The sequence below is a fragment of the Dreissena polymorpha genome, chromosome 3 (genome assembly GCF_020536995.1).
Source record: "Dreissena polymorpha isolate Duluth1 chromosome 3, UMN_Dpol_1.0, whole genome shotgun sequence".
Lineage (NCBI taxonomy): Eukaryota > Metazoa > Mollusca > Bivalvia > Myida > Dreissenidae > Dreissena > Dreissena polymorpha.
Window position 1 is genome coordinate 113,361,635 of NC_068357.1, and position 16,102 is coordinate 113,377,736.

The window sequence follows — 16,102 nt, forward strand, 5'->3', positions numbered from 1 at the left end:
TGGTTAAGATTTATGTTTTGGTCCACTTTACCCCTAAAGTATTATAGATATTGCTTTCATACTTGGAACACTCACAAACTATCATAAGGGTACAGTAAAAGGACAAGTTGCATAACTCTGGTTGTCATTGTTACGGAATTATGGCCCTTTTTTGACTTAGTAACTTTTAATATATGGTTAAATTTTGTGTTTCGATCCACTTTACTTCTTAAGTATCAAGGCTATTGCTTTCAAACTTCAAATACATACATGCTATCATGAGGTTACTGTACCTGGCAACTTGAATTTTACTTTGACCTTTGAATGACCTTGACTCTCAAGGTCAAATTATTAAATTTTGCTAAAATTGCCATAACTTCTTTATTTATGATTAGATTTGATGAAACTACTCTTACCTGACATACCACAATAGACTCCACCCAAACCATCCCCCGTGCCCTCCCCCCCCTCCCCCCTCCCCCCCCCCCCTATTTTTTTTTTTTTTTTTTTTTTTTTAAGATCATCTCACAAATGACCACCACACCCTCACACTATACCCCCACCCCCCCCCCCCACCCCACACCCCCCCACCCCACCCCCCCCCCCAATTTTTTTTTTTGATTTTTTTTTTTTTTTTTTTTTTTTTTTTTTTAAGATCATCTCACAAATTACCACCACACCCTCACACTATACCCCCCCACCCCCATTTTTTTTTAAAACGGTTATGTTTGAAATACAGTCCAACCATCGCACCCAAACCCCCCCCCCCCCATCGCCCCCCCCCCCCCCTCTCCCCCCCGATTTTTTTAATGTATATAAATGTCGACAACCCCACACTATACACCCCTCTTCACTCCACTCCTCCCTCCTTTGTGATTGAAAATGAGAGTCCCTTTACCTTTAAAAAGAAAATAGATGAGCGGTCTGCACCCGCAAGGCGGTGCTCTTGTTCCTTTAGGAATATCATGTCTCCATTCCACGTGTGATGGTTCTTCTTATGGCATCCACACATGTTGCAGTCACCGAGCCGTAGTTGTATACGAACACTAGTTCGTTTAACATTCAGGCTTCGGGATAAGCTGTTCTTTTCTCCACTACGACTACAAGGACACTTATGCCTATTAATACTGATAATCTACCGTTGTTTTCCGGTTAACATTATCAGATGACTTCGTGGATGGTCATTCTTCTGCACCAGATATTTCCATTCTGACGCAGTTATATTATACCGGTCCCGATCACCGGACATCGGTCACCATTCATCGGTCATATCACCGATCACTGATCACCGGTCAGAATAAGTGATGTCTCATCGCCATCGGATTGGATTTTTTGGCATGATCTTCTTTTCCGAGCAGTGCTTGACATTGATTACAGACCATATGGATTCCACCATTTTTCGGTCTTTAACTGGTAACGTCACCGGTCATATTATGACTGGTCCGTTCACCGGGCTACAGTTACCGGTCATTGACCGGTCCGGTTCGGTCACCACTTACCAATTACCGGTATTCCACTGTGTTTTCATCGGTCAATTTTTAGTATCACGGGTATCGTCTACATTACATAGTTGTATACCCCTGGCTATGATTGTATTGAATACTCTATTTTATGGATTCAACAATCTACATGACTTTTTGTGTTTTTCAATACTGATGTTCTACTGGCGACGGTTACCAAATCATGCTATATCTGTTATTTGTACTTCTATCTCAACCGGCTACATGCAGACTACTGGTCTTGCAGATAGATCGGCTGAAGTGGGCTCGGAGACTAGCATTGAGGTCGAACATTACTATTTGACCTCTATTAATTTATGTTCGAGACCCGAAGGATGAATTGTTTTAACCGCCTTTACCTGTCGGCTACAGACTTTGCAGTCAGTGTCATGGAACAGTTGGGACACATTAATGACGCTAGCAGGATTAGCAAGACGACATTTGTATCGACTTCTGCTTTTCTATTGCTCCTACGGCAGTGCATATTTTCAAGCTACTGGAATCAACAAGAGTTCTGATACATAGGATTGCCTATCAGATTGACCGCATAGCGGCTACAGTCTTGTAGATGGCTTAGGACCTATTGAACTCAGATCTTAGATCCTAGGATCTGGAGGGACCTCATCTTAAAGTTATTCTTCTATTACACTTCTGGCCATAACAGGCCGTCTTCCTATAACTGGTCGTATTCCTTTCGGAATTCGTCCTGGTTAGAAGTCTTGAAGTAAATGGATTAATCAAGTCAGAATTTAAGACTTCCATGCATTCTACCGGCAAGCGTGGACCCGCTTAAGGTTACCCCTAGGGTTTTCACCTTTTTCTGCCATCACACCTCCGATTCCGGAGGTACCACTATCAATCATATTTCCGTACTTCGCAAATCGATGACTTCGCGACCTGTATTATCCAGGATTTTAAAGGCGCCTGTTATTGGTTCAAGAAGAGGCTATATTCTGTAGATAGGTCATAAACTTATAAGTGACACTGTCCTATTCTACCAATTTTCAAGTGTGTTTGGAGTGGGAAAGTTCGGCTTGCCGTGGTTTCTTTGCCCACCCATCCTTGACAAATGGTTCCGGTCACCGGTCGGTATTTACCGGTCCGGTCACCGGTCCTTCTGCTGAGACGTCTTTTCTTACGTCCGTTTCAGCTTTATTTTTAAGATAATTGTATTAATCTCGGGATTATTTAATGACACAGATTTCCATCTTTTTGTCATTATTTACCACTATTCAGTGGTGTCTAGACTAGAAGATTATCTTGGCAAGAATATAGTTTATTGTACCACAACCTTCCTTACATCTTATACAGATGTGAGCAGATACGGTTATGGACGATCACATAGAACAACGTATCTTGATTTTCTCAATTATGTGGTATCGTAACGAATATCACCTGCACATCTAAATCTTGAAAAGCAAAAATTCTTTTTAGCTGTTTTTCATTTACAACACATTTTCACGATTCCTTTGTGATGGTTTCAACTATCACACGTCGGTCGTGGTTTACTTACAGACACAGAGGTGATCATATTATCACTCCTTGTAACTGGAAATCAGGAACTTATTCGTTCTTTGCAAGAACAACAAATTTTCTCTATCGTCTTTCTCATACCAGTTCGTCTCAACGCCCTGTTGGACGTTTTGTCCTGCAGTTCTTTCTTTCGAATTATTTTTCCGTTGGGTTCAATAATGTAATTGCGCATGCGCGGCAGTGAAGTTGCAGACGAGTTGCATGGTGTACATAGTATATCAAAGAATGTTGTTTATCATCAAACACTAGTTATTAGCGTTATGCGATCGTATATCGCAGTGTATACCGGTATGCTGAACAACGTCAACAATGCAGTTCACAGAAATCGATCCAGCAGGGTGTGCGATTGTTATACATTCGTCCATTGACATAAACTGGAATATCTTGCCTTCTTGGTGAGTTTTTGCCATAATTTCATGAAATATACTTAATGAACCATGGGATTATGGTTCTACGACCTTTTAAGTCTCCTGTACAATTATTTTCAGGAAACTTCTTTACAGGTCAAATATCATATCTCACTGAGACATATTTTTACTGATCCAAACATGTGCCACTTCATGTCTGGCCATTAATAACTTTTAGTTATCTCTACAGAAGAACGTTTTTCTGTTAGAGTTTCAATCCTTGTTACTTGTGCAAGGATAATTCCATCAGAACTGTATAAAGGTTCTATGGAAATTCATTTTTTACTGGGTAATTGAGAGCATAGTTATTACCTTAATCACTCTGCTAGATACATAGAGGTTTTTCTCATCTTTTTCTTGATGATAAGAAATGTGTTCTTTTCTTCATCAAAGGATAGAGATTATGCTTTCGTATACCTTGTTTTGTGTAAGTTATCGCAACTCTGTGCTGTCTTACCTATTTTGGAACTGATCCAAACTATGGAACGTCAACACTATGTTTTTCGTTCCTTTACCTTCTTAAGCGGTTTTGACTTGTGTAACATGTTGGGATGCTTAATGAGCTCCCTATGAACCTTTTTTCATCAGGCTTATTAACAGTTCCAATATAATTTTAAGACGGTTTTCCTTCTTATTATGGCTTTTACCATACGGAGAAGTGAAATTCATGCTTTTTCTGTTGAATACGACCAATTCCAGTTGGATCTATTGTCGTTTTCACTTTGTTGTGTCAGCCAGGATTCCTTGCTTAATATCAAGTCCTCTATATGGCTTCTACCTTCAAGTTTCCAAGTTTTCTTAAACTGGTAGTCATGAAGATGAGGATAAACTTCTTTGGGCAATCAGGGCTTTGAAGTTCTATCTCAGCAGTGTTAGTCAGAAGTCCATTCGAGGTTCTCAAAGACACTCTTCATTTCCCCAAAAAAGGGGGGGGGAGATGTGTCTGCGGCTTCTATTTCTCGGGGTTAGACCTCCACTAAGGAAAGTTAATCTTATCCTATCTAAGGATTCATTCCTTTTTAGGATCTGACCGCATGAATTAAGAGCTCTGTCTGTTTTGTGGGCACTTTTTGACGTGCTCTAAGCTGTTTACTGGAGAAATCCGACCACCTTGTCATCTTTTTATCTTCGTTTTCTGAAGTGCCAACAATACAATTTGTATACGTTTGGGCTTGTTGTGGTTTCACTAACGGTAGTGTCTTCTTTACGACATAGACATATTACTCTGTCCGAGAAGTCATAATTAATACCGTTTTAACGAAGATTACTTGATATCATTAGCTGATAACCCTGTTTATGGGTTCTACTGTGTTGGGAAAATATATATGAACCTTCCCACCGCAGCTGCAAAATCAGCATACGATAACAGGTCAGTATTTATGACATTAAAACAAATTTTTTAAATAAAATTCATTTTAATTATTAAATACTTACCTGTTATCGGTAAGTCCCACCTCCCACCCCGCTATTCGATTAATATTTTTGTATATATATTGAAAGAATATTGAGGGTTGGTTACCGATTTTTGGCTAGGTTGCATTGCACTATATTTAACCTGGCCTGTATTACGGTATTGAGGTGGCGGATTCCCAGTTAAAATTCCGGATGAGTTATTTCCCCTTGGAAAGTATAAGCATACGATAACAGGTAAGTATTTAATAATTAAAATGAATTTTATTTAAAAAAATTGTTTTTTTTCATTCAAATTTGGGTCGTTACGGGGACCCATTTCCAACGGAAAAAAAGTATAAAATATTTCCAAATGGGACTAAACAGTTTTTGTCAAGTAAGTCTCAACATATAGGTCATCTCCTATCCAGTTCTATCATTTAAACCTGAATAAATGTTCTATTGAAATCACTTCTATTCTCAACTTTTAAGTATTTTTTAGCAAAAAAAAACACCAGAACACTAATTTCCCAAATTTAGTCGAGATGACGCGATTTTTAGCTCACCTGATTGCTCAGGTGAGCTTTTGTGATCGGTCTTTGTCCATCGTACGTCGGTCCGTCCGTCGTCCGTCCTTCCACATTTGGTTGTAAACACTCTTAAGGCCACATTTCTTGTCGATCTTCATGAAACTTGGTCAGAAGATTTGTCCCAATGATACCTCGATCAAGTTCGAAACTGGGTCATGCTGGGTCAAAAACTAGGTCTCAAAGTCAAAAAAAAAGAAAAACCTTGTAAACACTGTAGAAGTCACATTTTATGCCCAATCTTCATGTAACTTTGTTAAAATGTTTTTCTTAATAATAAGTTGGTTGAGTGCAAAAGTGGTTCTGGTCCATTGAAAAACATGACTGCCAGTGGGCGGGGCAGTTTTCCTTATTTGGCTATAGGGAAACCTTGTAAACACCCTAGAAGTCAAAATTTTTGCCCAATCATCATGAAACTTGGTCAAAACATTGGTTTTATTGATATCTCGAGTTCGAGTATGGTCCAGATCGGTGAAAAAACATGGCCGCCAGTGGGTGGGGAAGTTTTCGCTATATGCATATAGTGAAAACATGTGAACACTCTAGAAGTCACATTTTTGGTCCAATCTTCATGAAATTTGGTCAGAACATTTGTTTTCTAGGTACGTGACTTAAGTTCAAAAATGGTTCTGGTCCGGTGAAAAACATGGCTGCCAGGGGGGGGGGGGGGCAATTTTCCATATATTTATTTAGTAAAAAAGGCTTGTGAACAGTCAAGTCACATTTTTTGCCCAATCATCATGAAACTTGGTCAAAATATGGGTTCTATTGATACCTCGGACAAGAAAAACATGGCTGCCAGGGGGGGCGCGCATTTTTCTTATATTTATATAGTAAAAAAGCTTGTGAACACTCTAGAAGTCACATTTTGTGCCCAATCATCATGAAACTTGGTGAAAAGATTGGTTTTAATTATATCTCAGATGAGTTCTAAAATGGTCTAGATCGCTCAAAAACATGGCCGCCAGGGGGGATGGGGAAGTTTTCCTTATATGACTATAGAGAAACCTTGTGAACACTCGAGAAGTCACATTTTTTGCCTTATCATCGTGAAACTTAGTCAATACATTGTTTTTATTGATATCTCGGACAAGTTGGAAAACGGCTCAGATCGTAAAAAAACACACACTTTTTAGCTCACCTGATTGCTCAGGTGAGATTTTAGGATTGGTCTTTGTCCTTCGTCCGTCCGTCCGTCCACATTTGATTTGTTAATACTATAGCATTCACATTTCTCAAGAATTCTTTATCAAAGTTGCTGAGAAGCTATAATATTGCCACAAGATCTCAGTCAAGTTTGATAATGAGCAAAATCACATAACAAAAGCAGTCTCAGCCAAACGTGGCCGGACCGACGGACATGTCCTGTAAAATTATGTAAGGTCTGGCCTGTCGGTCAAATTTACAGGACGGATATTGTCCGTAAAAAAAAAGAGAATGAATTTGTTGGTTTGTATAGGTTTGTTTACGGCTCTGAAAGTTTTCTGAGTTGCAAAAATAGCGATAGCGTCTTTAAACACGTGCTTTTCCGTGTTAATGCTCTTTCTGCTGACAGAATTTTCGGAGGGCACCTGATTGGTCCATTTTTGTGCATCTTACAAATGCCGGTCAGGACGGTCCAAATCCATGGCGGCCTAGTCGCTTAACAAGATAATCATAAATCTGATTATTAAATGATACAGGTATCAATTTGTGTGGTTGTAATAGCAAAAGTAATGTATAATAATGATCATTGTCATTCGAACCGTTATTATCTTGGCTGTCAATGTCCATGCGTGCAAAAAAGCTGGTTTTCATTTATCGAAGCCGTCGTCGGATTAGGCCGTATTGACCAGACTCCTATCTGACATGCGCTCTAAGTGTAGCTTAGGTAAACAAGTATCGACTACTTTCATTTTGGCAAATGTTCTTATATCATAAACACCTTGATCCCAGCAATGAAAATTTATTTTACATTTATATTCTGTAGCCGGTAGGTCTTGTTAAAACAGAGAAGGTCCTGTATTTTTTCCAATTTTACAGGACCTACCGTCCTGTACAAATATGCCTAGTTTGGATTTGACTGTAAATGCCATAATTATTGCCCTTAGATTGTCTAAATTGTCCTTATATTATACAAAATCCTTGTAAACACTCTAGAGGTCACATTTTTTTCCAGATTTTATGAATCTTGGTCATAATATTTATTTTTGTAAGCAAAGTTTGATGTTTGGTCATGAGGGGTCAAAATATAGGTCACCAGGTCAAATCTTACAAAAACCTCGTAAACACTCCATACACCAGAGTTTTGATTCAATGATGATGAAACTTGACCAGGATGTTTGTCTGGACAATATCTAGGTCAAGTTTAACGTTTGGTAAAGATTGCATGAACCGACTCCTCTGAGGTGAGCGAACTAGGGCCATCTTGGCCCTCTTGTTCCCTATTCAGAGGAACCTGACCCATGCCCAAAGTTGTGGAAAAATCACTGCATATCTAACTGAAAATTCCTAAGCATGCCTTGTTCTTTTTACTGCAGTCAGATGCCAAAGATCTACCAGGCTTTTCTGATGTCAGCCACTCTCGGGGATGATGTTCGTGCACTGAAGAAGATGGTCCTTCATAATGCTGTAAGTGTCATACTTATACCCTAACCCTTTCCCCCATAAGAGCAAAGTGAAAATGGCTTTTGCAACCAGCATAAAACCAGAACAGCCTGCGAGCAACTCGCAGTCTGTTCAGGTTTTATACTGTTTGCTGCTCATCACTAACTAAGGGTTGGAAATTAAGTCTTTAGAACTTGAATTTAGTAAGAAAGGTTTTTACTTAAATGTCTCACTTTCTAAAGGATTACGAATGCAGAAAATAGGTATCTAAGTGGTAAAGGGTTAATGTATATGAATGAGTCTAGCTCTGGGAGACTGGCATGTGCTGAAAGTGTCGTCCCAGATAAGCCTGCGCACTCCGTATGGTATTTTGTATTTAAAGAACGTCTATTCTTTTCGTAAGTTAAGTTAGCTGGAATGTTAGGTCTCTGATTAGCCTGTGCTTTATGCACTTGCATTAAGCCCCGTTTTATCAGAGTGCAGCTCATATTTAATCATTGTGCTAAATATGTTATTGACATTTTGAAATTAATTATTTTTGTTGTTGTTTTTAGCGATTTAAAACAGTAACTAAAATATCTGACTCAAAACTTTGAAGTAATGGCGTTAATTTTTGGTCAGGTCATCATGTAATAAAAAAGTGCCTGAAACTTTTCCAAGTGATTTTAATTCCATTGTAAAAATAGTGGAAAGAATGATAAAACTGTATGTTATCGTACCCAAATAAATAGCAAACAATTTCTTGAGATACTTGGTAAGCGACATATGATATGTCACTTAAATCAATAGGTATTCTTTATGTATCATACAATACTAAATATCTTTATTTAAGTATTTTTTAGATTCTTTGGAAAGCATGATAAATTGTCTGGATGCCTTGGCAGTAACACTTTAGTCAATCAGGCATTGACTTGTTCGAAGACTGACTGTAAGATGGTTTTAAGATTTCTTTTCCATACAAACTAGGTTTCTTATTTTTTCTTGTTATGCTTTCAAGTTATAATAGGAAACATGATGAAGCGAATCAATGTTTTCTGTACTTAAAAGTATCACACACATACATGTGTATAACTAAATTAATAGAAATCAACAACATTGTTGTACTATTAGATATAATGTATATATTGTAGGTGATATTAAAACTGACAGAGAGTCAGTTGCCCCAGACATCTCAACTCACGCAGTACCACATAAAGTAAGTTTTAGTGTAATTTAACCCTTTCCCACAAAGAGAAAAAAGGCTATGAGCAAACTGATAAAACCAGAACAGCCTGTGAGTAACTCGCAGTCTGTCCAGGTTTAATGCTGTTTGCTGTTACTCACTTTCAGTATATAACAGTTGCAAAATGAAACCTTTATAACTAGAATCTAGTAAGAAAGGTCTTTAATGAAATTTAACTTTCTATGGGACTACAAATGCACCAAAGTACGTATCTAAGTGGTAAAGGGTTACAATTATTATTATAGCCTAAGTGCTTCAAAAGCTTTGGGCTAAATGGTTGACAAGTACATTCTTGGATTTCTGATTTTCGAAGAAAAAGGAAGATGGTTGGTCAGTTACAGATGAGATATTAAAAAGAATGTGCATTGGTCTGTTTCCAATGTGTTTGTAACATATGACTGCGACAATTTGCCAACAAATCAGGGTTGGGTAGTCAGAACAGAAGGTGGGCCCTGTTTATCACATGCCCATTAACCAGTTCAGATATGACAAAGCAACCAAATATCTTGTTATTGTCTCTATTAAAAGCAAAGAAATTCTTTAAGTAGTTTATCACATGTCATTATTAATTGTATTCAATCTGTCCTGTGTTGGCTCATGAAAATACATCACTGAAAAAAACAATGCAGACACTGGGCATGAAGGGTATAAATAATTTGATGTAATCCTTCCTAAATTACCTAAAGGAAGTTAACGGCCTCGATTTAGCTTAACGTCATCAGCATTTTACAGGCAATGTCAAGAGTCAGCCCTGTACACAGTGTAATGCACTTTCAGTAGGGGAGTATTTTGATATCAAACACAAAGGCATTATGTTAGTGTGGATTACCTTGGATATAATTGTCTTTCATATCGATGGTTGTTTTTTCTTTAAATTATTAATCACTGTGAATATTATTTTGGCAAGATCTTAATTTCATGGAGTGGCCTTCTAACAAACACAACAAGTGCCAGGTAAAGTGTTTCATCTGATTTTAGATGCCCAGATGAAGACAAGTTTGCATTGATCTACGCTTTGTTCAAGCTTAGACTGGTCAGAGGCAAAACTCTCCTCTTTGTGAATAATGTTGACAGATGCTACAAGTAAGTTTTTGAAAAATAAAAATTGAATAATAATAATGACATAAGAAAGTAAAAATATGCCTGGTATATAGATTTACATGTACTGTTGATATAGTTAAAACTGAGTATGTCTTACGTTAAAGCTTCCGGTGTTATGAACAAATGAGTTAAAAAGTCAGCTGATTTAGTTTGTGTAATGTACATTTATTTGTTATTTTTGCAGGTTACGGCTATTTTTAGAACAGTTTGGAATACCGGCCTGTGTTTTGAACTCTGAACTTCCTGTTAATTCAAGGTATTTTTAACTCAGTCTTTACATAGAGAGGTTGTATTTATCAAACTCGGTTCAGTAAAGAATTTTGAGCCGGATGTGGATCATAAATTTGAGATGGTTTTCAAAAGAAGAAAGTGTAAGTTTAGCCAACATGTTAGCTCAGAAAGTGTGATCATCTTCTTTATTCTAAATAAATAACATAGATTTTACAGGGTGCATGATCAATGGTGTTCCCTGCTGTTTTAACGTGGGCTGGACAGAATGTAAACACACCGTTAAGAACTGCACTTAGCAAATATCTCAAGTTATTGGAATAGATTTGCAAAAATCTTTAGTGCATAAAAGACAGTTTTTCTTGCAGATTGTGTTGAATTGATATCTTAAGATTTAAGAATCAATCCTTGAATACATCTTACATCAGTGCCAAAATTTCACGTTGCATGCAACATAACTGTGTAAATGAATCAGGTACACTTGCATGCAACATAACGGTGTAAATGAATCAGGTACACGTTGCATGCAACATAACAGTGTAAATGAATCAGGTACACGTTGCATGCAACATAACGGTGTAAATGAATCAGGTACACGTTGCATGCAACATAACGGTGTAAATGAATCAGGTACACTTGCATGCAACATAACGGTGTAAATGAATCAGGTACACGTTGCATGCAACATAACGGTGTAAATGAATCAGGTACACTTGCATGCAACATAACGGTGTAAATGAATCAGGTACACTTCAAAATTTTGGCCAAACACAGGCTTATTAAATAAAGTAATACTTATGTACTTGATATTGCCATAAACAGCTTTAAAATTTAACTAGTTGAAATTCTTAAAAAAATAAAGTTATTAAAAAAAAAAAAGCTGCACTTACCGGTGTGTTTACATCCATTAACGTTCAAATGTGAACCCCACAAAGTCACTTTATCCTGCACCCTGTTTTAGTAAACGATTTGAGAATTTAGAAGCCATTCAAAGAATTAAGTAGCAAATGGCTATTTTTGCTCTTTGTAACGCTAACAAATCACATCTGGTTAGCGCAGTAATAGTAAACGCAGACTCTTCGTTTGCAGGTGCCATATTGTAAGCCAGTTCAACGATGGTCTGTATGAGTACATCATTGCCAGTGATGAGAACTTGCTGATCGACCCTCAAAACAGGCCCCAAGATGACACGCAGAAGCGGTGAGGGTTTTAAACGACAATACACTGCTTGGTGTTACTAAGTATTTACGTCCTCCAGTCTACATATTGTTTTTGCCCTGTTTGTTTGTTGGTTCGTTTGCGTCAAACTTTAACATTTGCCATTACTTTTGCAATATTGAAGATTGCAACTTGATATTTGGCATGCATGTGTATCTCATGGAGCTGCACATTTTGAGTCTTGAAAGGTCAAGGTAATCCTTCAAGGTCAAATATATACGGGCACATAGTGTTTCACAAACACATCTTGATTTATTTGAGAAACATATTGATCATTATTGTCAGTTTGTTGTGATCTATAAATTTAGTCATAACTTACATATGTTGTGAGATCTTTGAGATGACAGGGCCCTAGAGGGGTTAATAACGTGACAAACAAGATGGCAACATCCGTGCAGAGGCAGATACTTTTTGCTGTTGTGTACCGTTTATTACATGTATAAATAGTCATAAAGCGTAAAGTGTCGTCCCTGATTAGACTGTGCAGACTGCACAGGCTAATCTGGGATGACACTACGCACATGCATTAAGCCCAGTTTTCTCAGAACGTGGCTCAATTGTTGAAATGCTGCTTCCTTTCCAGCCATATCAGCAAAACAGTGATAGGCGTTTATTTTGTATTTATATTGGCTCTTAATCTTAATTAACTTGCCGCAAATATTCTTAGCAGAAGCTGTTTTGTGACAGTCTAAGAAATTTCACAGGGCGTAAAGTTGACATACAGAGCGAATATTTTAACCATATAAACGCTAATCAATCGCTTGCCGATATGACTGGAAAGTGAGCAGCATTTTAACCATAAATGCAAGTAATAAAGGGTATAAAACAGCAAAAAATACCTGTCACTTCATAGACGTTGACATCTTGTTTGTCACATGATTGTGTCTAGGGTCTGGTTGTCATTTTTTTACAAAATCAAAATTAAAAATATCCAAATTGTTTTAAACAAGATTTCAGTTTCAATAAAGTGTGTTTAACCAAATACCAGTTGTCCAAACTTGAAAGTAATGATGATCAAAAGGACATGGATGATATGGAGCTAAATTGTTGATTTTAGTGTAATTACCCTTCTATGGGTGGTCATTTTAATGATATTTTCACTAGTGATGGAACATCAAATAATCTATGAAGATGTTTTTTTTTAAGACAACGGAAGAAGGACCAGGAATTTGGGGTGTCAAGAGGGCTAGATTTTCAGAACGTGTCCAATGTGATCAACTTTGACTTCCCTACCAGTGTACAAGCCTACATACACAGGGTGGGCAGGTATGGTTGATGCACGAGATAAATTGACTGGCTGCTGATTTTAGCTCCAACTGAAGAATACAATATTTTCTTTTACTAAAGTTTGGCTTGTATAAATGTTGAAGTCTGACAGATTTATTTCAAATCCCTTAAATCCACTCTATTTTAAACAACTGATGTTAATGATTGAATGTACATGGTGTTAGGTACAAATGTAAATGGTGGAACCTAAAATGGGGCCATTACCTTTGTTAATGATTGAATTTTCATTGTGCCATTTGGTCACTAAATTTGGAAATATTCAATTTAAATTGCAGTCTCTACCTTGGTAAATGATTAAATATAGATGGTAGTAACTACCTTTGTAAATTACTGAAAACAAATTGCAGTCACTAATTTTTTTTATGATCTAAGTTATATAGTAAATTTGTATGCCCCCGGTAGGGTGGCATATAGCACTTGAACTTTCCGTCAGTGTGTCAGTCAGTATGTCAGTCTGTCCGTCAGTACGAAAAAAAAACTTTAATGTTGGCCATAACTTTTGCAATATTGAAGATAGCAACTTGATATTTGGCATGCATGTGTATCTCATGAAGCTGCACATTTTGAGTGGTGGAAGGTCAAGGTCATCCTTCAAGGTCAAAGGTAAAAAAAATAAATATTTCAAAGCGGCGTTCTCATGAAGCTGCACATTTTGAGTGGTGGAAGGTCAAGGTCAAAGGTCAAAAAAAAAAAATCAAAAAAAAAATCAAAGCAGCGCAATAGGGGGGCATTGTGTTTCTGACGAACACATCTCTTGTTAATGATTTATTTCAAATTCTGGTGCTGATTAATAATTCATATTCTTTCATGTTTACTATATTTCTTCTTGCACGACAACCATTCAGAACTGCAAGAGGGGATAACAAAGGCACTGCCCTGTCGTTCATCTCGCTGAAAGAAATGCCACTTCTGGAGAGGGTGGAGGCAGAATTAGCCGGAAAAGATGGTAAAAGCAGACCAGATGGGCGCTTCCACAAACCTTAATCACATGTGTCTTGTTGTGAGAAAACTGGGCATAATGCATGTGCGTAAAGTGTCATCCCAGATTAGCCTGTGCAATCCGCACAGGCTAATCTGGGACAACCCTTTCCGCTTAAACTAGATTTTCGGTTAAAAGGGACTTTCTTTAAACAAAAAATACCATAATAGCGGAAAGTGTTGTCCCCGATAAGCCTGTGCGGACCGCACAGGCTAATCTGGGACGACACTTTTCGCACATGCATTATGCCCAGTTTTCTCAGAACACAACACATATTTAAAGTAATATGTAATGTAATCCTATCTTTGCACTATGATGTGTTCAGTGCTCAAACCATTTTATTCAAAAGAGCGTATGCATTTTGTTTGATTTGGCAATGACCGCATGGTTGTGGTTTGAATGAATGGAGAATGCTTTTGTCCACTACAAATTGATCAGTTGTTAGATAGAATTTAACCTCAAATATCTTGAGCAAGAAACAAAACAAAAAAGGCAAAAAGGGCATATTACAAAACTTTTTTGCCCATATTTGTTAAACATTTCTGTCTGCCAAATACATTCAAAGGTTTATATATCTGGTCAAGAATTTGTCTATAAGTTGTATTAAATAGTGTTAAAATACAAAATATCCATACTCTTTGTGGCAAAATATGTAGACTTCACCAAAATGAATCAAAATTTTTATGCCCCCGGTAGGGTGGCATATAGCAGTTGAACTGTCCGTCAGTCAGTCAGTCTGTCCGTCTGTCCGAAAACTTTAACATTGGCCATAACTTTTTCAATATTCAAGATAGCAACTTGATATTTGGCATGCATGTGTATCTCAAGAGCTGAACATTTTGAGTGGTGAAAAGTGAAGGTCAAGGTCATCCTTCAAGGTCAAATGTCAAATATATGGCGTATGTCATCTGTCCGAAAACTTTAACATTGGCAATCACTTTTTCAATATTGAAGATAGCAACTTGATATTTGGCATGCATGTGTATCTCATGGAGCTGCACATTTTGAAAGATGGAAGGTCAAGGTCATCCTTCAAGGTCAAAGGTCAAATATATGGTATCTGTCTGTCTATCCGTCTGAAAACTTTAACTTTTGCCATAACCTTTTTATGCCTCTGAAGGGTGGCATATAGTTTGTGAACTGTCCGTCTGTCTGTTCGTCAGTCAGTCTGTTCGTCCGTCTGTCCGTTTGTTTGTCTGTCCGAAAACTTTAACATTGCCCATAACTTTTGGAATATTGAAGATAGCAACTTGATATTTGGCATGCATGTGTATCTCATGGAGCTGCACATTTTGAGTGGTGAAAGGTTAGGGTCATGGTCATCCTTCAAAGTGAAAGGTCAAAGGTCAAATTTTGCAATATTGAAGATAGTAACTTGATGTTTGGCATGCATGTGTATCTCATTGAGCGACACATTTTGAGTGGTGAAAGGTCAAGGTCATCCTTCAAGGTCAAAGGTCAAATTTTGCAATATTGAATATAGCAACTTGATATTCGGCATTCATGCATATCTCATGGAGCTGCACATTTTTAGTGGTGAAAGGTCAAGGTCATCCTTCAAGGTCAAAGGTCAAATTTTGCAATATTGAAGATAGCAACTCGATATTTGGCATGCATGGGTATCTCATGGAGCTGCACATTTTGAGTGGTGAAAGGTCAAGGTCATCCTTTAAGGTCAAGGTCAAAGGTCAAATTTTGCAATATTGAAGATAGCAACTCGATATTTGGCATGCATGTGTATCACATAGAGCTGCAGATTTTGAGTGGTGAAAGGTCAAAGTCAAGGTCATCCTTCAAGGTCAAGGTCAAAATTTTGCAATATTGAAGATAGCAACTTGATATTTGGCATGCATGTGTATCTCATGGAGCTGCACATTTTGAGTGGTGAAAGGTTAAGGTCATCCTTCAAGGTCAAGGGTCAAATTTTGCAATATTAAAGATAGCAACTCGATATTTGGCATGCATGCGTATCTCATGGAGCTGCACATTTTGAGTGGTGAAAGGTCAAGGTCATCCTTCAAGGTCAAAGGTAAAATATATGGCTTCAAAGCGGCACAGTAGGAGGCATTGTGTTTCACGAACACAGC

The 16,102-nt window shown here is 37.6% G+C and overlaps 1 protein-coding gene across 1 annotated transcript in view; it reads left to right on the forward strand.

The window, feature by feature from the left end:
* The window catches only part of LOC127871080 (probable ATP-dependent RNA helicase DDX56), a 47,996-nt gene that overhangs the window by 12,962 nt on the left and 18,932 nt on the right, over positions 1-16,102 (forward strand). The window contains exons 6-12 of the mRNA XM_052413734.1: positions 7,914-8,004; positions 9,111-9,175; positions 10,181-10,285; positions 10,488-10,559; positions 11,621-11,731; positions 12,896-13,015; positions 13,882-13,982. Of these exons, the coding sequence (XP_052269694.1) occupies positions 7,914-8,004; positions 9,111-9,175; positions 10,181-10,285; positions 10,488-10,559; positions 11,621-11,731; positions 12,896-13,015; positions 13,882-13,982 (665 nt within the window). The remainder of the gene's footprint in view (positions 1-7,913; positions 8,005-9,110; positions 9,176-10,180; positions 10,286-10,487; positions 10,560-11,620; positions 11,732-12,895; positions 13,016-13,881; positions 13,983-16,102) is intronic.